The sequence below is a fragment of the Linepithema humile genome, chromosome 6 (assembly GCF_040581485.1).
Source record: "Linepithema humile isolate Giens D197 chromosome 6, Lhum_UNIL_v1.0, whole genome shotgun sequence".
Taxonomy (NCBI): Eukaryota; Metazoa; Arthropoda; class Insecta; order Hymenoptera; family Formicidae; genus Linepithema; species Linepithema humile.
In genome coordinates this window covers 17,836,731-17,857,624 of record NC_090133.1, presented here as the reverse complement: position 1 = coordinate 17,857,624, position 20,894 = coordinate 17,836,731, and the positions used below count along the sequence as shown (strand labels likewise).

At 39.3% G+C, this 20,894-nt stretch overlaps 3 protein-coding genes and 1 long non-coding RNA gene across 17 annotated transcripts in view; 2 read left to right on the top strand and 2 right to left on the bottom strand.

Moving 5' to 3' along the window:
- LOC105674736 (uncharacterized) overlaps positions 1-2,845 on the bottom strand; it is a 246,038-nt gene extending 243,193 nt beyond the window's left edge. The window contains exon 1 of the long non-coding RNA XR_001101177.2: positions 2,600-2,845. This is a non-coding gene — a long non-coding RNA (uncharacterized lncRNA). The remainder of the gene's footprint in view (positions 1-2,599) is intronic.
- Positions 1-16,701, top strand: part of Lar (tyrosine-protein phosphatase Lar) — a 375,895-nt gene extending 359,194 nt beyond the window's left edge. For all 7 annotated transcript variants that reach the window (XM_067357826.1, XM_067357827.1, XM_012371239.2 and 4 more), the window contains 7 exons: positions 6,582-6,721; positions 7,335-7,540; positions 7,629-7,795; positions 7,997-9,354; positions 9,458-9,687; positions 9,773-11,579; positions 11,661-16,701. In XM_067357826.1, coding sequence (XP_067213927.1) covers positions 6,582-6,721; positions 7,335-7,540; positions 7,629-7,795; positions 7,997-9,354; positions 9,458-9,687; positions 9,773-11,579; positions 11,661-11,729 — 3,977 coding nt within the window. In that variant the 3' untranslated portion in view covers positions 11,730-16,701. The remainder of the gene's footprint in view (positions 1-6,581; positions 6,722-7,334; positions 7,541-7,628; positions 7,796-7,996; positions 9,355-9,457; positions 9,688-9,772; positions 11,580-11,660) is intronic.
- Positions 16,702-16,809: 108 nt separating this feature from the next.
- Positions 16,810-18,889, bottom strand: LOC105674735 (uncharacterized Golgi apparatus membrane protein-like protein CG5021). 5 transcript variants are annotated; one of them, XM_012371250.2, is made up of 6 exons: positions 18,747-18,889; positions 18,556-18,685; positions 18,220-18,296; positions 17,893-18,127; positions 17,110-17,364; positions 16,810-17,021 (listed from the first exon to the last, which is right to left on the bottom strand). In XM_012371250.2, exons 3-6 carry the CDS (start codon positions 18,282-18,284, stop codon positions 16,956-16,958), a joined length of 621 nt encoding a protein of 206 aa, XP_012226673.1. In that variant the 5' UTR covers positions 18,285-18,296; positions 18,556-18,685; positions 18,747-18,889; the 3' UTR covers positions 16,810-16,955. The 5 variants fall into 5 exon arrangements, with proteins under 5 accessions (XP_012226673.1, XP_012226671.1, XP_012226672.1 ...); XM_012371248.2 differs by lacking the exon at positions 18,556-18,685 and having other exon boundaries at positions 18,747-18,885; XM_012371249.2 differs by lacking the exon at positions 18,556-18,685 and having other exon boundaries at positions 17,110-17,352; positions 18,747-18,885.
- Positions 18,890-19,551: 662 nt separating this feature from the next.
- Positions 19,552-20,894, top strand: part of Zip48C (Zinc/iron regulated transporter-related protein 48C) — a 39,677-nt gene continuing 38,334 nt past the window's right edge. For 3 of the 4 annotated variants that reach the window (XM_012371245.2, XM_012371244.2, XM_012371246.2), the window contains exon 1: positions 19,552-19,693. In XM_012371245.2, coding sequence (XP_012226668.1) covers positions 19,586-19,693 — 108 coding nt within the window. In that variant the 5' untranslated portion in view covers positions 19,552-19,585. The remainder of the gene's footprint in view (positions 19,694-20,894) is intronic. The other variant, XM_067357831.1, reaches the window with a different exon arrangement.

Genomic DNA, 20,894 nt, shown 5'->3' with positions numbered 1-20,894 from the left:
AAAATCCGCCGAACTGTGTCGAGTCTGCGAGATCACCTCCCGAAATACACAAATACATTATTACCATCTATATCCTATGAATGGCATGCCGATGCATGAGACAGTTTTGCTTTCTGTTACATCCCGTCCCCGTCCCGGCCGAGCGGCACCGCCGAAGGTGCCGATCGATCCCGCATGTCGAACGTTTTTTCACCCCCTTCCCCCTTCGCCAGTCTGAATAACACGATCCGACACGATCCAATCCCCATAACAAACGGATTCGGCACCGAGGGAAAAAAATTGTTTGCACGATATTTATATAGTATAGTCGTTGAAAAATAAATCTCCGCGCAATCGTTAGCCACGGTGTTTCCCCGGGAAAATCATTTAATCGTAACGATAACTTCTCTCGGTGCAGTGGCGGAGCGTTGCGGTACGACCGGTGGTCGTTAAAAGTTTCGCAGCGCGAGCGAGTAAGTAGAAACAACGGAACGCGAGATTGAAAAAAAATAATTGAATGTAAACCGGAGCTACGACAGGGGGAAAAAAAGAATTTTGTCCGGGAGAGATTCGAGAGCGGTCGGCGAGAGCGAAGCGGGACGGAGGAGGGGGAGAAGACCATACGGCACGAACCCTGTTTATCTCTAACGGGCTATGAAGATATTCGCGCCGGACACGTGGAGAGCATCATTTTTGTCGCGGAGGTATTATGCGGCCATGATTGTTGAGCGAAAAGTCGTACCGACGCGTCCGTAACGACCTTCCCTTACGCCTTTCACCATTCGCCACTATGAACGACCGCCCTCTCTGCCCCTCGACTACCCCACGGATCCTCTCTTTCGTTTCTTCACTTTCCCGCCTGCACCCCCCTGCTCCAGTAATTCCCCGTTCCTGGCATTATCCATGAAGCAACTGATCCGGTACACGTTCACCCTCCTGAAGCAGACTCGGCAGAGCGAAGCGAAACGATAAAAAGCACTGCTGAAAGCACCCTGCCGTGTAAGCTCGCACATTGTCAAAGCACAAAGATCTCACCGTGTATAGCATATATATATCTTCTACGCATACGTTTACTTATTATTATTGACTGTCATCGTTCACTATTTACCGAAATATTCACCGCTGCTATGATATTATATATATACTGTCTCACCGTACGTATGTGTGCACGGGCACCTTGCAAAAAGTAACGTAAATAAGCGCGCCGGCACCGTGTGTTTTACAATATATCTCGCACCCACCACGCACGCATACACGCACTTCGTGGCGCCACGCGAACACATATTGCGTGCGTCGCGTGGTGCCGGCCGCCGCCGTCGTAGTCTTTGCCACCTCCTTGTGCACCGATTCCAAGAGCACCCGCTTTCACGATCAATTCGGCTGCGAGCGAGCACATAGCATTCACGTAGGATTCACGCGTGCGGGCGTGTGCAACCTGGATATGCGTACATAGATAGGCGTTTGACGCTCACGCGTTGCGCGAGAGAGCACCGTGCACAGCAGCGGCTATACACATGTCCGAATAAATATTATTATAGACGATGCAATATCGTGCCGCCGAGCACCAGCACTGAAAGCACTCTCGAAAAGCACCCCCCACTGTCGACTGTCGTGTAACCTGAAGCTACCTCCTGAGGCGATCTCGAAACAACGCGATACAAAAGGCTCGATAATGACTGAGATGGCAACAATAACGAGAAGCGTATTGTGGCGAATAACGTGCATTTGCTTCCAGCGTTTTGCCGCGGTAAAAGCGATTTAATATCCGCGAAATAATATCGGCCATTAATTTGTGAACATTTACAAAACATTTACGATATTTTCGAGATAAAGAACGATTTGCTCAAGCCGATTATACGCACATGAAAAATTTTTTCGCTCAAAGGTAAATATAAAAATTACTTTACGTGCGAGTAATTGATTCATGCAAATTATGTTTTTTATCGAAAATTTAATTTTTTATATGTGCGCACGAATTTATAGTCGGTACTGAATGTTATTATGAAAAGAATTACATTCGACGAGATTGGCTCGCGATACGTTTTTTCGAGACCGCGACAGGAAGGTTGCGCGCGTGAATGCGTGAGTGATTGTGTAAAAGGATACGGGATGGAAGAAGGACGACGCGTAAGAAAGCGTGCACGAAAAGTGACGAGAAATAAGTATCAGGGAAGTGATCAATCAAAGGCGGTATACAACAGATTGAAAGTTTCGCGCGAAATTTTCTCTGCGCCCAAACGTCCTCGACGAGGAAGAGAGTCGGATGATCTATTACTGAGAAAGAAAAAGAGAGAAATCCGCAAGACGTTTTCTTGGAAACATTTGAATACCAATATTCATCAGACCTTTTTCTGATTATATTTTTTATTTATATGCTCATCAGCCACAATCCGTGGATTCGGCGAATAAATCGCTTCCAATGTCGGCTCATCAGACTTTGCCCGCGCCGGAAACGACCGATGATTTCAATATCCGTCGGCGAAATATTCTTTTTAAAGTAGCGCGTGTTAAAAAATGGAAATGCGGAGTGCATATTCCGAATTGAATTCTCAGCTTTTTTTTTGCGTCAAGTGTCCGGCCCGGGTGAAGCGTTGCTATCTCTACTACCCAAAAAACTTACCGTATGCTGCGCTGACTACGTATAACGAAACGGACAATCTGGACGTATGTGGACCGGGAGCGTCGGGTTTCATTAATTTTCATATGTAATCGAATTCGTTGGAATGACGTAACCGCTCGACGGCCGTTTCCTTCGCTCTCTGCATGCGAGACTTCAATCCGTTTCCAACTTCTGTCTCTGTAAGTCAAACATAGTACTCTTTTACTATTCAAATAATTCTTCGATATGTACGAAATACTCTACTTTAAAATGCCATACAGTATTCTCTCTATATATTTTATCTGTTATCTCGAGGGACACGCACATGTTTCTTACATGGGTATTTAGAAAAGGTATTAATTATACATTGTATATGTAAATGTGGTTTTCATCTTCTTTTTGTTTTTCGTATCTGAACTACACTAAGCAACGGTTGAAGTAACGTTCCTTTCGTAGGCGTAATGTTAAAAGTCTCAAGAGCTTCGGCTGTCCGTTGATGTTCCTGATTGTTTTCTCCAATTTTTTTTTTTCTTTACTTGATACTTGGTAAATTATATTACTTGTTATGTCCCAACAATGCGCATGATTTATAACAATTCGTTTCCTTTAGCTCGATCCAGCTAGTTCCGCCAGTTTGAATTAGACATTTTAGATGTCATCGACAGTTTTCCGACTATACTCGATCATCGACAGGTACGGGACCACGCGATTCGTTAATCAAATAAACGGCACGGCTACCTCTCAACCACCGCGTCTCGGCAACGGCTGTCGAAACGTATTTACGCACGCGTTTTACGCGGAATTTTGTGATTTTTGCGTGGATGAATGCGCGGGTGGATGTTGACATTGAGAGTGAGGGAGAGAAAAAAAGAAGGATGAAGGAGAAGCAAATAGCGAGATACTTTTTTACGGTATCCAAACCGAGAGAAAAAGAGTGGTCCTCGCTCTATTGTCTATCTCCTTCTCCCTCTTTCTTTCGGCTTCCCTTTCTCTCTCTCTAATTTACCCTGCCTCCCCTTTGCTGAAACGACAAAAGTTTTTGATCGAGCTGCTGTTTTTTGCGGGTGACTTTTTGGAGTTGCAAAAAAGGAAAGAATGAAAAAAGAAAAACAATTTTTCCTCAGAAGACACTCCACCCCACCGACATATATCCCGATCTTGTACCGTGAGTTTTTTACGTAAAAAAAAAAAAAAAGAAAAAAACATTACGAGAGGAATCGCGAGTTTTTCTCACGAGACTGCCCATTTCTAGAGTACCGTAGTAATACGACGAAACCCTTCTCTCGTTTGATATATCCTAGAAACCGTCCACCTTATTCTTTCTTATGGTTTCTCCTTCCTATAGCTTTCTTTTCGTAGGCATTTTATCATAGGTCTTCCCCCTTTGATGTCTCGTGTCGGGGGTGGAAGGGAGAGATTCGAGGGATCTCTCGACATTCTAAGATTATTGCCACCGGCAGCTGCGATTTCGGGCATATTTTGAGAAACACGAGACATTCGACTTTCGACGTCTCGTTTTCCCCCGACACGAGGCAGGTGAACATGAGCCTTTAGTTATTTCATATTTGGAGTAGTGATTGCGCATGCCAAAAAAAAAAAAGATATTCTCACGTCTCCCGCCTCTCTGCGACCAACTGCAACCGAGGGCCAAGCGATCATTTTTTTTTTCTGTCTGATGTAACGATCGATTGGAATCATGAATCTTGTTGCCACCGACATTCGTTAGCAGTTGCGAGAACTAAAATATAAGCGGTGTGACTGTCATCGAGCGCATGAGGCCGGAGCGAAAGAACCAAATCGAGCGAATGCGAGTGTGCCTGCTTCGAGAACAGGAGAATAAAAGATTTCTATCATGCATTCTTTTTCACGTAAAATCGAAAATAGCCATTACATAGAAAGGGCCAATTTTTAACGTTGATGATAATCAGTAGTGTGCTACCCATTGATATGCCTTAAAGATTAATTAAATTACACTATAATTCTACTCAATGTACGTGCGAAGTTGACACGAATTTTTACGAGTTTTTTTTCCCACTTTTTTGGCGACTTTTGGGGCGCAGCTGAAAAAAGTGAGTATCCCTTAGCTCGTCTCGAGTTGTGCCATGACATTTTTCTATACCGTCTATTTTTGTTACTTTTTCTTTTTGTCTCCGTCTCGTTTTTGCATACATATATATATCTATATACTATTTTTTTTTGTCTGTCGAGAGAGTCTAATCTCGAAGTGTCGTCCTACAGTTATTTTGTCTTTTTTTTTTTCTTTGCTGCAGCCAGCGAATATATAATAATAATCTTAAGAGACATTATTACATATATTATTAACGCGCTCGCCACCCTTGTTTTTTGCGCTACATAGCGAAATTGTAAGTGTGATCTTGATCTTACTTGATTGTGTATACGTGCGAGAGCTAATAGAAGCAGAGCGAGCACGCGATCTACCAATCGCTTCTCATCAAAACCGCGCTACAACAATTCATTTCTGCGATTCGAAAATTTTCTGTGTATACTTTCGTTGCGGCGCAAGTTTCATTTTTTGCGAATCCTCCCATTGTAGAGCTGCTGTTAACTGTTGTATATCATGCGGAAGTAGGTATTAGGCAAATGCTGATTTTTTATCTGAACTTTTGTTTTTCCCCATTTTCTCTCACAGCGCGCCAATTAGCCGTTTAGCGACCGCGAATACTGGATCGTCCATGAAACAATCGAGTTATCTCGTCCTTCGGACAATTCCCCCGTAATCGCGTACGTTAGAAGTTGCGACTTTAATGCGAAAACACGTCGCCGCCACGTTGACAGTTGCAGCTGTCTAACTTCAACTGGCGGCGGTCGTAATTGTAAATAAACGTTGTAAATAGGCGGCATGCATATTTATCGTCGTTGCAATTCATCGCGTTTGATTACGGAGTAAGATCGTGCAACTGTTTTGTCGTCGTCGTCGTCGTCGTCGTCGTTGTCATCGTCGTCGTCGTCGTCGTCGTCGTTACTGCAATTTTCGTCCCTCGGCGAGTACGGAAACTTGCATACAACTAACTACTTGGTCTCTCAAGTCATGGACTCTCCAATATTACCGCTGTGTTATCGTGTCCAACGTTACCGCGTACCTTACCGTACACCCGGTGACGTATCTACGCGCGCTTATAATACGCGAAGACGAACCGCATGCGCGGGTTAAAGAGAAAAAAAAAGTAAAAAAAATCGAAAGGAAAAAAAAGTAAAAAAATCGAAAGAAAAAAAAAGCATTATTGGTATTCAAATGGAAGATCATAATCGTATTAGGGGCGTAGAGCATGGGGTACAACGTGCCTCGTAATATTGTTTGTACGTCGTTTTGTCCGTGTGTGATTGGCGGCATGTAATTACCTTCTCCATTACTACTTCATCTTCTTCTTTTTATCGTTACATCTTTCTTTACACAACTATGATTTTACTTATGATTTTTCCGCAGCCGCTGCAGCCGCTGGTATAAACATCGTTTTCATTTCACTTTTCGATTTCATATCTCACCGCTCATTCTCGCTGTCATCGAGATTTTTTCGTTTCCGTTTACAGCGACGAATTGGACAGACGAACAGTCGCGAGATGTAAAGGAAATGTTTTCGCGTTATAAAAAAAAACTAATTCTACATACTTCTCGCTTTTCTTGGTTCATCTTCAGATTTCTCTTGCGACAAAAGTACTTTGGCTACCGACATGTACTATCGCTTTTCGCTTCTCATGTTATTCTCGCTTTTGAAGTGTAAATAATGACATAATAATCTTCCGGCAGAGACAGGACAGACTGCAAACGACTTATGTATAGTTTTAAACTTTTTCCATTTGTGTTTCCTTTTAATCTTTTTCTTTCATTCTACACAAGAATCTTATGTTTATCAGTTTTTAGGTTTCTTTATAAATCCGTTATTTATTATCCCCCGTACGTCTGTGGGTATACATGGGCGTGTGTCTGTGAGTGTGACATCGGACGAGCGTAAAGTGCGCGAATTAATTATGGATTGCGTTACAGTGCCGGGGGATCCTCAGGACGTCAAAGTCTCGGCGATCAACTCGTCGACGATACACGTCGAGTGGAAACCACCGAAAGCGAAAGATCAGAACGGCGTTATACGAGGGTACCACATACACGTGCAGGAAGTAAGAGAGGAGGTCAGTTTACGGCTGTTATACGATCAATAGCATAGCATTACAAGTTTTAGGTTCTCACGACAAGCTTATTGATGAATCCCTTTATCTTTATTATCGACCCTATATTCACGTATTATCGTCAGCCCCTTTATCTTTACTATCATATTTCCCATTAAGATAAAATATCCCGTGTACTCTATTCATATATCAACAGAACATACATTTTAAGGAATACGAAATTACAAAGTTTCTTGAAATTTACAGTATTTCATAAAAATTGCAAAAAAATTTCGAGTTTTTTAGATAGATTATTTTCATAGAAAAATATTAAATGGATTTAATTTTACAACTATACAAATTTTAGCATCAATGTTATTTAATTCATTTCTTAGTTTATTGCATGTGGAAGAAAAATTTCATAAATTTAAAAAATAATCTTAATAAAATTAAAGTCTTTTACACTTGTAAAACGCTTCGTATATCTAATAATCAAATTAATATGTAAATAAGGTGCAATTATTAAATTTAATTTAATACATAATATTCGCGCATACATTAGATATCGCGCATTTTAAATAAAATACATAATAAATAAATGATAGAGAGCTTGCAATAAATTGTAATAATTTTTCAGGGAAAAGATTCATTCACCAACGAACCGATACGTCGAGATGTGCACGATGACGGCGTGCTAGAAGTGAATATCACCGGACTGCAACCGGATACGAGATACTCAGTGCAAGTAGCCGCTCTGACGAGAAAAGGAGATGGGGATCGTTCGGTACCGGTTCACGTTAGAACACCGGGCGGTGTACCAAACAGACCGCAAGTTGCTGTGAAGTAAGAATTACCTAAGATCATAAAATATCGTACTTTTGTCAACAGCTTTATCGCAATGGATCGATTTCTATGTGCATTACTTTTTCAGAGTATTGAGCAGAGATCCCTACATCTTGGAGCTGGAATGGAATCAACCCACTCAGATCTACGGTAATCTGCTAGGATACCGTATTCGATATGGTATAAAAAACCAGACGCTCAAAGAGGAATTTATCGATGACATGCGTCAGCGCACGTACAAAATCACGGATCTCGGTGAGAAAAAAATTTAAAAATATTATCATTGTTATTCTGTACTGCAAAAAGATAATTTGTACTAAATATTCTTGAAGAATACATACAATATATGTTGTGTATCCTACTTTCTTTGCACTATAATAACTTTTTATTAAATAATTTTTTAATTATTCTTATCTCTCTGTTTCACAAGCCAATTTTTCAAATAATAAATTGTAGGAGAGCAAGGAGTCGATTACGAGTTTAGAGTAGCTGGCAAAAATGACATCGGCTTCGGTCAGGAAACGGTGAAAAATTGGTTTAGTCCGGAAGGCGAACCGACCGGGCCACCGACGAATCTGTCATACTTTTTTCAAACTCCTGATACCGTATGCGTGACGTGGGAAAAGCCGCTTCGGCAGCACAGAAACGGTCAAATAATCGGTTACGATGTGCAATTCAACAAGAAGAACGATCACTCCACCACTATAGATAGAAACACAACCAAGACGAGAGCGGTGTTCACTAATTTAGAGGAGAATACGGAATACGTATTCCACGTACGAGCGCGTACGTCCCAAGGTAGCGGTCCGTACTCCGAAAAGATCACAATAATGACCGCGGCGGACATCGGTCGCGCTCCGATGAAAGTACAAGCCGTGGCGACGTCGGACTCCAGCGTGGAAGTGTGGTGGGAGTCGGTGCCGAACAGAGGAAAGATCACCGGTTATCAGATCTTCTACACAACAACCGCTGTGGAGGATCTGGACGAGTGGAAGAAGAAAAGTGTTGGTCTGACAGAATCAGCGGATCTAATTAATCTGGAAAAATTCACTCAGTATGCCATAACGGTGGCAGCGCGCTACAAGTCCGGTCTGGGAAGACTCAGCGAAAAGGTGACGGTGAAAGTAAAGCCGGAGGACGTGCCGTTGAATCTCAGAGCGCCGGACTCGTCCACGCACTCGATGACCCTCTCTTGGTCCCCGCCCATAAGACTGATTCCGACAAAGTATAAGGTTTCGTTCGACGCTGTCAAAGAATTCGTCGATTCTCAGGGTATAACGCAAACACAGCTCGTGCCTCGTAGGCAAATCCTATTGGAGCCTCACATATCGAGCGTGACAATAAACGAATTACAACCGTTCACAACTTACAACGTCAATGTAAGCGTTGTACCGCGCGAGGGGCAATACAAACCACCGGCCAAGATCACCGTCACCACGCAGATGGCCGCGCCGAAGCCGATGGTAAAACCGGATTTCTACGGCGTGGTCAACGGCGAAGAGATACAAGTTATTTTACCGCAAGCTTCCGAGGAATACGGCCCGATCTCGCACTATTACCTGATCGTCGTGCCCGAGGACAAGAGTACGGCTGATAAGCAGCCTGACGAACTGACCGAGGACATGATCACCGGGAAAGGCAAGCAGGAGAGGGAAAACGCACCTTACATCGCCGCTAAATTTCCTCACAGAGATATTCCGTATACGTTCCATTTAGGCAGCGGAGACATATACGAGGGATACGAAAACCGAAAGCTCGTTAAAAATAGACGCTACAGGATATTCGTACGCGCCGTAGTCGACACTCCGCGAAAGGTAAGTCTCAAGGCGCCGTAATTAATAGGTAGTGATTATTAAAAAAGAAATTATTATATTTATAAAGTAATGATTTTTTCTAAGAAAAAAATATTACTTTCAGCATTTATATACGTCGTCGCCGTTTTCTGAATACTTGTCTTTGGACATGAGGGAAGTACCTCCAGGCGAGCCACCGCGTCGACCAAATCCCAACACGCCTGCAGATGGAAGTCCAGACATTTCTGGAGTTCCAACTGCGGGTCAAGAGCCAGGCATGGTGTGGGTCGTCGGCCCCATAATAGCGGCATTGATGGTCAGCGTTTGTCTCGTGCTTTTATTCGTCATTAAAAAGTAAGTTGTATTTCTCAGGAAAAAAAAGGGTAAATAATTTAAAGAACTAATTCGCTCATCGAATTTGCTCCGTAATTATTTCTAGACGAAGGCAGCCGTGCAAAGCTCCGGATCAGGCAGCCGTTACGCGACCGCTCATGGCGGCTGACATAAGTTCTAATCACGCGCCGTCGGATCCGGTGGAGATGCGACGATTAAATTTCCAAACTCCCGGTATGATCTCGCACCCGCCAATACCTATCAGCGAACTGGGCAATCACATTGAACGTCTGAAAGCGAACGACAATCTGAAGTTCAGCCAGGAGTACGAATCGATAGAACCCGGCCAACAATTCACGTGGGACCATTCCAACATGGAAGTCAATGCGTCGAAGAATCGTTACGCCAACGTTATCGCGTACGACCATTCGCGAGTCATCCTCCAGACTGTCGACGGCATGCCGGGCTCGGATTACATCAACGCCAATTACTGCGACGGTTACAGGAAGCAGAACGCGTACGTGGCCACTCAGGGACCTCTGCAGGAGACATTCGGTGACTTTTGGCGTATGTGCTGGGAATTGCGCACCAGCACGATCGTGATGATGACGAAGTTAGAAGAGAGAACGAGGATAAAGTGCGACCAGTACTGGCCCACCAGGGGCTCCGAGACCTACGGACAGATGACCGTGACCATCAGCGACGTCCAAGAATTGGCGACTTACTGCATCCGCACGTTCCAGGTTTGTCGAGCGGGCTATTCCGAGCGGCGGGAGATAAAGCAACTACAATTCACGGCCTGGCCCGATCACGGCGTGCCGGAACATCCTGCGCCGTTCTTGCAATTCCTACGCAGAGTCCGGTCTCTCAATATCCCCGACAGCGGACCGTTAGTGGTGCACTGTAGCGCGGGTGTGGGAAGAACTGGTTGCTTCATCGTGATAGACTCAATGCTAGAAAGGATCAAACACGAGAAGATGATCGACATCTACGGCCACGTCACTTGTCTGCGCGCTCAGAGGAATTACATGGTTCAAACGGAGGATCAGTATATCTTCATCCACGACGCCCTGCTCGAAGCGGTGATCTGCGGTAACACGGAAGTGCCGGCTAGAAATCTGCACTCCCACATTCAGAAACTCATGCAACCAGAAATCGACAATATAACCGGAATGGAACTGGAATTCAAGAAGCTTTCTAACATCAAAGCCGACTCGACTAGATTCATCTCCGCGAATCTGCCTTGTAACAAGCATAAGAATCGACTGGTCCACATTCTGCCTTACGAGTGCACCAGAGTGTGCCTGCAGCCGCAGCGTAACATCGAAGGATCCGATTACATAAATGCCAGCTTGATTGACGGCTATCGCTACCGAGGAGCTTACATAGCGACGCAAGGTCCTTTATGTGATACCACCGACGATTTCTGGCGCATGCTGTGGGAACACAATTCTACAATCGTTGTCATGCTGACGAAATTGAAGGAGATGGGCAGAGAAAAGTGTCACCAGTACTGGCCGTCCGACCGATCTATCCGTTATCAGTGCTTTGTCGTGGATCCGATCGCGGAGTACAACATGCCGCAGTACATTCTACGAGAGTTCAAGGTGACGGACGCGCGCGACGGCGCCAGCCGCACGGTCAGGCAATTCCAGTTCATTGACTGGCCGGAGCAGGGCGTACCGAAATCCGGCGATGGTTTTATCGACTTTATTGGTCAGGTGCACAAAACGAAGGAACAATTTGGTCAAGACGGACCGATCACCGTGCATTGTAGCGCCGGCGTAGGAAGAACGGGTGTCTTTATAACGCTTAGCATCGTGCTGGAGCGAATGCAATATGAAGGCGTGGTGGACATTTTCCAGACTGTAAGAATATTACGCACGCAACGTCCAGCCATGGTTCAAACCGAGGTACGTAAACTTCTAACTTTAATACTCCACCAAACACATATTTGCGCAACGATAATGTCTTTCACGATATTCTTCTCGCAGGATCAATATCAATTCTGCTATCGAGCCAGTTTGGAGTACTTAGGCTCCTTTGATCATTATGCCAACTGACAAGCCGACTCACGTGAGCAGAGGGATCTGTCGAGGGACAAGCGAGACCGGCGAGGCGACAGAGATGTCGAAAGAGCAAAAGTACGACGTGTCTAGTACAATAAAGCCGTGTGACATACTCGTACCTTCCAAGGACAAATACAGTAGAGCGACGCGATTAATATAGTATCGTGGGCAGTTAACATAGAAATAAAATGTTTAGTCAATGGTGTTGCAGTAAATGCAAATACGCCGGAAATTTTCACTCTTGACGGATATATAGCAAATGCCCGGAAACGCATTTAACCGATCTCTTTTTAGAAATTAGACTCGAAAATTTCCTCGCGATTGATGCGAGTCAAAACTGCCGTTTAGAAATACGTACAATACACGTGATTGTACGAGCAATAGTATCACACGTTATCATACATAGATACGTTCTTTTTTCACATCACAAGATCTTTTGGAAACAAAATAAAACAAACTTCTCAATTCCCAGACATTCTGTCGAAAAATCAATTAAGTACGATGTAAATCAAAAAATCATGAGCCGTCATCGCGTAGAATTCACATTCGAGGATTAGTGAATTGGAACATATCCTATTACCGAATCGATCATCCGTAAAAGCATTTTTTAACGTCTAGATAATCTAATTTTAAGATAGACTGAAAATATGACCACTCAATATCTCTCCCACCCGAAATGTAGTGCATTACGTGTCTTTTCATGTATGGTACCTCTTACCGAAAACTGAGACAGCGAAAGTCAAACCCTTCCTGTTTATTGAAGACACGAGTGCTTCCTGCAGTAGCAATTGCATAGAGGAACGAAAGGGTGCTGACATCGACGTTCATGTCTTTAAAAAAAATAAAATAAAATATCGAATTGTACGAGTGACTGCGTCTGTATAAAACGCGTATCGTATAAAAACGAAAATTTACAATTCACCGTTCGTGGCTACGTTCCACAAGTACTTATTGATGTAGAAAAAATAGATCGAAAAAGCAATTAAATAACTTTCTGTAGCTATTACAAAAAAAAGAGAGAAAGAGAGATGAAAATTTCCGCTCACAAAAAACAAGAAAATTGCCATACTGCCAAATTGACAATTATTACTGCTGTACTCATTATAAATGGTAGAGATCTTCTCAATACCTATTATAATAATGTTAGATAGATCATAAGAAATTGTTTAAGGCTAGAATAAGTGACGCCATTAGGGAAATGATGAGATAAAAATGAGTCGCGTGAAAGAAGGATGAAAGGAAACGGTGCCTACATTCAAAAAAAGTGCGCAAACAAATTTGCGCACATTTCTATAAAAAAAGAAAAAAAAGAACTAATTTAAATAGCAGCACTGTATGTTGAATTCATGTACTGTTCTTCCGAGCCCTCGACACCCATATGTACAAAGTTTCAATGTAGCTTCTACCTCGAATACTTCTAATTGCCTTTTAAATATATTGAAATAGATAGTACGTCTCACACATATAAGTTCAATCAGTCTTTACATTAACTCAATGTTCACGTATAGATACATTTAATGTTGAAATCAAATTTATACTTGAGTATTTATATTTCTTAATGATACATTGGATTTTTTACACTAATAACACATGCCTTTCCTTTTTCAAATGTCAGATTAATGCCAAAAACACATGATGAAGAACAAGTCACACAATATATTTCTTATGGTGAAAATATTTAATTCGGTAATTCTATATAATAATAAACTCATAAATTAGTAAGAAATTTGAATATTTATAATACCGGTGATTTAATAAAAATAAACACATTAAGTGCTTATTTTATTTAATAAATAAAAACATTAATCACCTATAAATATACTTCATTTTCAAAATTTTTACATTTACAATATAATTAGAATTACTGATTTTATTAAATTTTATAAAACACCAATTAATTATTTTCACCATTATTTTGACATGTCAATTTTATAGCATTACATAACTTTGGATACAAAGTATCCAATGTGTATGTATATTGTAATTTAAAGTTGCAAACTCCAGTCTATGAGGACAATAACAGTTCACTCATTTACATCTTCCATGCTTCAAAATAGTACTGTTTGATATAACAACATCTTATAACTAACATTTTAGAAAATACCGATTTAAAAAGGTGCATAAGATGCATATATAATGATAAATATGAGACATTATTGAAATAGTGCTCCTAAAATATATTGTCCCTGATTTTTGGCATTTCCCTGGCTGCATACGACTCCACACCTATTATGAAATACACTTGAAATGTTAAAATCAGGTAATTAATGTTATATTCGAATAGAGATTTTATGACTTTGCACAACTCTATTGCGTAAAATCATGAAATCGCTATTGGAATATGTTCGGTTCGAGTATATCTCTTTCGCCGTTAATTACAGTGGTTCGAGGGTCAGGAACTGTGACTAAATGTACATAAATGCACCGTCTGTCATTAGTAACATTATATAAATATATACATATAAATATAAAATGATAAATAATATATATACATAGATATATATTATAAATATCATAAAAGAGATGCGAGTGTGCATATGGACATGGAGATATTTAAAAATCAGTGGAAATTTTCCAGACTATATCAAGTTAAGTTTTAACTGAAAAGAAAAACGCATAATCTATTCACAACTAGGTTGTATCTATTTATAATATTCCATTTTTTTATATCTCCTTTTTTTATTCACGATTTTACACTTTTTTAGTAGTGATTTTTAATCGTGTTTATCTCATTGTTTCGACGGACGTACTCTACATTGTTTTTCAAAATATTCCTTTATGAATTGGATACGATTTTGAAAAAATAATATTATTTACTCGCTTTATTATTATATTTATTTTCTTCCGTTATTAAACTGAGGGCCATTTTATGTAGCATTTAATATTATATGTTTTCTTGTGCTTGAAAAAGTACTTAATTTATTTCATTATTATTAAAATGTATGTATAAGTGCTCGCATCACACTTTTCACTGCCTGTTAAACCGTTTATAACGATGGCATTTTTCACTAATTTATAATGAAAATAATACTACTACGTATAATAATAATGGTAATACTATTTATAAAAATAATTCTATAATTTGTCTTACATCTTATAAGTTTCATCACATAATACTAATATTTTTAATTTGCATTAATGATATATTATAAGTTATTATGTTAAGTGTTTTCAGTTGGCAACAATTTTTTATCATAACTCTCAATGTTTGGCCTTCAGTGTAATCATAAATAGCTATTTACTTACAATTAATTGTGCAATTATTCTTAATTTGAGTTAGAAAAGGGTATATTTATACAATATTTTTTATACTATTATTTTCTTTTGACAATTTAAATTATATGTAAAATGCGTTAATAAATTTTTTTTATATATTTTTTTTCTATATACATATATATATAATTTTTTTGCTGCTATTGAATGTTCTCACGCAAATTAAGTCATAACTATTCTTTTGTACAGTATGGTAGAATATACGGTTCTCTGCGGCATCTTTTATTTTCTTAAGTTCAAAGTAAATGGATAAGTTCAAAGACTGTAATTGATATTTAACGATTCACCAGAGCTGACTCACACTCTTCAAGCTACTGCTAATGAAATGTTATACATGGTGTATGACTGGATAATGTTTATTAGCTCTCTCTTACATTAAAATATATGACTGAGACCGCTAAACACAAAACTCAAAACGATATGTTAAAGGCATTTAGGATAAGAATAAATGATATTTTAACAATTATGTGTTGTACATTGGCAGGCTTCACCTGTAAATAATACTAATTTATTTCCATTGAAATATTTTTATCCCATTCTGCAATCTGCAATCCATTGTACAATTATTCATTTATAGTTTACAACACATAAAATTAAACTACATTGATTATTTCCTCATTTCAATGAAGTGGTTCTTCTCATTATAAAAACATTTCTCAATAAATAACTCAGTAGCTCTTAAACTTTAAAAGTCAAACGCCCTGTACACACTATGGATTTTATTACAACGTTCTTAAAAAAAGAGAGAAATTAAAGACTTTTGCTAAAAATAACTTTCAAATCATTATAGGTATTCTCATCTGTAACAATTCATTAAACGTTCATCCTCATTAAATATTCTTCTGATAATTATATAACGTGTTAAGTTTTAATAGCACACTTGGCAAAACTTTCGTGGCAAAATTTATCAAGTTGAAACTTCAATATAATTATTATCGATATATGTACTTCACGAAATTTCTTAATGGCTTCACATTTAAAAAGTTCCAGGCTAAAATACGTTATGAATGACGGAATTAAATTATTGTATAAATATACTATTAGTTATAAGTTGGTATCGTTAATCTATACTCACTAAAATTATCGCTACAAGGAAGTCCACGACATATTCGTACATTTATATTATAACGTAATAATTGTAATAACTAAGTTTTTTGTATCATTCCAAAACTTTCGTGTACGTTGTACTTTAGTAGCGTGACCCTTGTTAGTCTTTATAATTTTTTATGACCTAAAATGTATAGCAATATGTGGTTTGTTGTATTCTTCTTCTTGAAAACGTACACAACTCGCGTTTTCGGAGCAGTTTTGATAATATAACGAAATACAATCGGCTCATTTAGCTCCGTGCAATATAGCGAGTTTGTTACTGTGTGTATAAGATCGCCTCAAATTCATCTGTAGATGAATCAAGTAAAGTGACTGCGGTCGCGGATCCGAAGAAGAATATGAATTTAAAAGCAAAGAATAAGTCAAATACTAAATATCGTTGAAAGAATGGGAAATTATTTTGTGATACTTTCTTGCCAGAAAGAATACAACAGGCTGAGGTAAACATGATAAATGCAATGTTACTAATTAACAACTATAAAAAATAAATATTGTGTAATAGGAAAAGTCTGTTGACAAGGAAAAATACCGTGTACATTATGTATTGCCTTGCGGCATTAATAAACTAGTACTAACGTAAAAATTGTTCACTTCTTTAATATAAAAGCCCTTTACTTGGTAGCATCAAGAAACACCGATATAATGGATACTGTGGATAAAAAAATAAGTATCAAATTATAACAATGAAAGATACAGGTTGGTAACGATTTATTATAGAATACTTAAAAGATAATGTTCGATATTATTATGTACAAACTGTTTGTAAATATTTATTAAATTATCCATCATATAAATATGAATTTTAGATGACACATTAGCGCTTATAAATTCACAAGTTTATATTACATTAGTTGGTTGATTGGAATTATTTGTTGGAGGACTCCTAGTCATCATTGAAGAAACCTACAGCAAAATAACAATAGTATATGAATATAAAAAAAATTATATGACAAATTACATTTGATTATATTAATCTTCACAAAAGATATACATTTTGAATAACTTGTTTCCTGATGAAGTCACTGGTTGCTGCTGAAATATTTTGATCATTTCCCATTTTACATTTAACATAGCCATATAGATTTGCACCATTCAAAACAATGGCAATGCAGACGATCAAAAGCCATTTGAATCTGAGACCGAACAATCCGGTGACAAATAATATTGACCAAAAAAATGGGCATAATATCAGAGCCAACCAAAAGATTCGCGCCTCTGTTGCATTAATGCGGTTCTGTTGTGCACCCTGAAACACAGGGCACTAGCAGACATTGGATTTATATATAAGAACTATGTTTAAATAACTATGTGTAACTAATCTAGTTCATTTTATCAGCTACAAGGTAAATATCCACAATATATAATTAGCAGCTGCAACAAGACATAATTTTATTATATCAAAATAATGTATAAGCAGTAACAATGATGTAGAAAATGTCAAGGGCGTTAATGAACAACAGCTGAACCTTGAAATATTGAATCCAATTAAACCAGCATCCACTGGAACGTGACTGATAAAAAATGATATTTAATAATTGAAAGCTGCATTTTAATATAATTTATGTAACACTATAACTAAAACTTATAAACAACATAATATAAGATTATATTTTCTTCAATACAGAATTAAATTCTTGTTATAATGCAAGAAACAAAAGCCTGTTTTTAAAATACACCTTCTTGTAAATCAGAAATCAAAATTTAACAAGACTCGAGTAATTTTTCATTACTATATCCTAGAAATATAAATCAGAATGTATATAATCAAGCGAACCTTTTTAGATTCAAAAACCCAATGACTTTTGCCATCGTCATCCACATAATTCCACCATCTAAGGCCGACCATTAATCTTCCCGTGATATTCTTAACTGTCCAAAAATCCATCGACAAAAGTAGTACCACTGTTACGAAGCTCGCTATAAAACTATTTGAAAATATTCCACAAAGCAAATAAACCATTATGGCTGCTATCCTGAAGGCCAAGTGAAACAATGTAACGTACGGGTGTCTAGAATTATAAGAAATAATATTTTATCTTACAAATCCGCTATATATACTATAATTTCCACTTATGTTAACAAGCATCTTCATCATATGTACTTAAGCTTGTTGGCATTTTGAGCAGCCTCCTCTTCCTCTCCAAAAGCAATTGTATCGTCATCCATCAGTAAAGGTACCTAAAAATATAGATCGCAGAACATTCGAAAAAGGAGTGTCAGGCATGCGTTTATCAATTTACTTCAAGATCATGCATAATTTGCATTTCTGTGTTATGGATGAAGAAACTCAAAACGTGAAATGTTTCTCGAAAACGAAAAAGACAAAGGCGAGCCACGAAGTTAAATCCCAAAGACACCGTTTGCCCACATTCGCTTCCACAGAGAGTAGGAGCGTATAATTATCGTGCAGGAAACGTTTCTTCGATAATATACATACGGAAATGCGCAAGCGAATGTCAGAGTAACGACCTTCCAACGATTAGAACAATTACTCTCGGTCTCCTCCGTAACAAAATGACACTTATATTTCGCTCTACAAGACAATCGAATACTCGGTGGCGCTACGACTAAAAAAAACATGTGGCGTCAGTATGCGGAAGAACGTACGAAAGATCGGCGTACACCTACCGTTGCGGACGCCATGTTTGCACATTGACAGCTCAAGTGTGTCGTCTGCTACGACTGCGGCTGACAGTAGCGCCTCACAACCAATAATTGCGTACTTATTGTTAGCGGTTCAGCCGAGCAAAAACGCAGTTGTTTTCTCAAAACCTTTAGAGTGACGTTTGCGTTTCACCGTCGGACATTGATGATCAAGGTGATCGCCTTGACATCGTTAATAACCGGTACGGACAGGACCTTGAGACGTGGCGCCGACACGGCCGCGAGATTTGTTCGCACACGTGGACCTCGTACTGCCTACTCATTGGCCATTGACCGCGCAGCAGTGCCCCGCTGGCGTACGTGATCAACCCTGCTTATCAGTGTGAGGGAGAAATCGAAGGTGCCCTGCGTGCTCTTACCCGTCGTCCACACCCACGCTATGCATACGCACCCACGCATATACGCACGCGTACTCTGATCCACGTATGTATAGACGACGTACGTGTGTTACGTACGTACGTCGTGACCTGCGCGCCTACGATATTCGGAAGTCGCGATAGACGAATACGGCGGGGCGATGGACAGCAGTGCGCGCGCGATGCGGTCGTAGTGCAGTAATACGTAGCGCACTATACTTGCAGCTTCATACATATTTTTCGCACTCGGATAAGTAGTAGTAGCCATAATTATATAGTGTGTCGGTGGTGTGCGTAGTGGTTGAGATAAAGTGAGATAAACAGCGCGGGGGACTGAGTGCATGCCGTCGTTTTGGCTCGCGCGTCCGTGCTCGCCCGTTCGCTCTCGCCTCCAGACACGCGTCAACCATACACCACGCTTGACCTGCCCGATGTGACGAAGGCACGATGCTCAAGGATCATTCACCGATTGTTCAGGCGCTCCTCGGGACCCTATTCACGTGGGCTCTCACTGCGGCCGGCGCCGCTCTCGTGGTCATTATTCGAGGAAAACAAGTGAGTGTTACAATCGCATTTTTCGCGCAAAGGGTACTTCGTTTTTTACTATAAATCTCTTTAACACTTTAATTAACACGCGACTCGTCTCAACATCTATCGAAATTCCAACAGTTATCGAGGCAAACTTAACCTCAATCTTAACACTTTAACCTTAATCGCGCCCACCTACCCTTATGTGACATTCTCTGTTTGAAGTAGAAATTAACGTGTTTCTTTCAACTATACTTTTTATTTTTCTGTGATAAATACTTGATAAGTGACAAATATGATGTAATTTTTTAGTTGCAGTTTTAATAATGTTCGTCTAAAAAACCTTGAATTTCAACTCTCTCATTATAAATGCTGATAAAAATCACGTCTCTATTGAGAAGTTTTAATCAACACAGTTTTCGACGTTACAAAGAAAAAAAACTGCTTTGTTACAATTTTACAGTTTATATTGTCACATAATCAAACCCAATATGTTAATTACATTTTTTATTTATGCGTTTCTACCCCATAATAATGATGTAATAATTGTTCCTTTGAGAGATCTAGATGTTAAACTCACATTCTCCAAAATGTCTCAAAACTGAGTACTTATACATTTCGTTACATTTTGTAGATCAAGAGATTATATAAAAAATTAAATTATAAAGAATAATTAAAATTATATATAAAATTTTATGTAAAGTGTATTAAAAAACTTCAGTGAATTCTGTAGTGGAATTTTTTGGCTGCAAATTTGCGAATAAAAAATGTAAGTTTTACAATTTTATATTTTTATAGTTTTGCAATATGTGTTGAAACGACACTTGCGTAGTGGAAGAAGAATCCTGTTGACGCACGCAAATTTTGAAATTTTTGTTATCAGTAGATTACTGTCATTACCAAGAGCGAGCGAAAACAGAAACGTTGATCATTTGCGTAAGCAGAATTATTTTGGCCGAATACTTGGATGCATTTAAATTTAGAGCTAGTTCAATGAAGTCGCAGCAACAACGGCTCTCTCCACCTTGCGGCGATTGGCGAGCTCGCATAATCCGCTGCTTCCTCCATGCGATTTAATCCATGCATGTATTACGAGAACGACTCGTCGTATATATCGCACGCTTTCACGTTGTTAAAATCTATCCAGATAGATTTGCATGTCACCATAAACAATGATCATAAATATGCATACAAAAATGCAACTAATAATGCAAACAAAGTCGTACGT

Coding starts and splice junctions, on each gene's coding strand:
- LOC105674735 (XM_067357839.1), bottom strand. CDS start 18,382: ATGCAAATTATGCATGATCTTGAA. Junction 18,128..18,219: donor CAAAATGCCAACAAGCTTAA/GTACATATGATG, acceptor TTATAATTCTAG/ACACCCGTACGTTACATTGT. Junction 17,022..17,109: donor GGAAACAAGTTATTCAAAAT/GTATATCTTTTG, acceptor ATTTTGCTGTAG/GTTTCTTCAATGATGACTAG.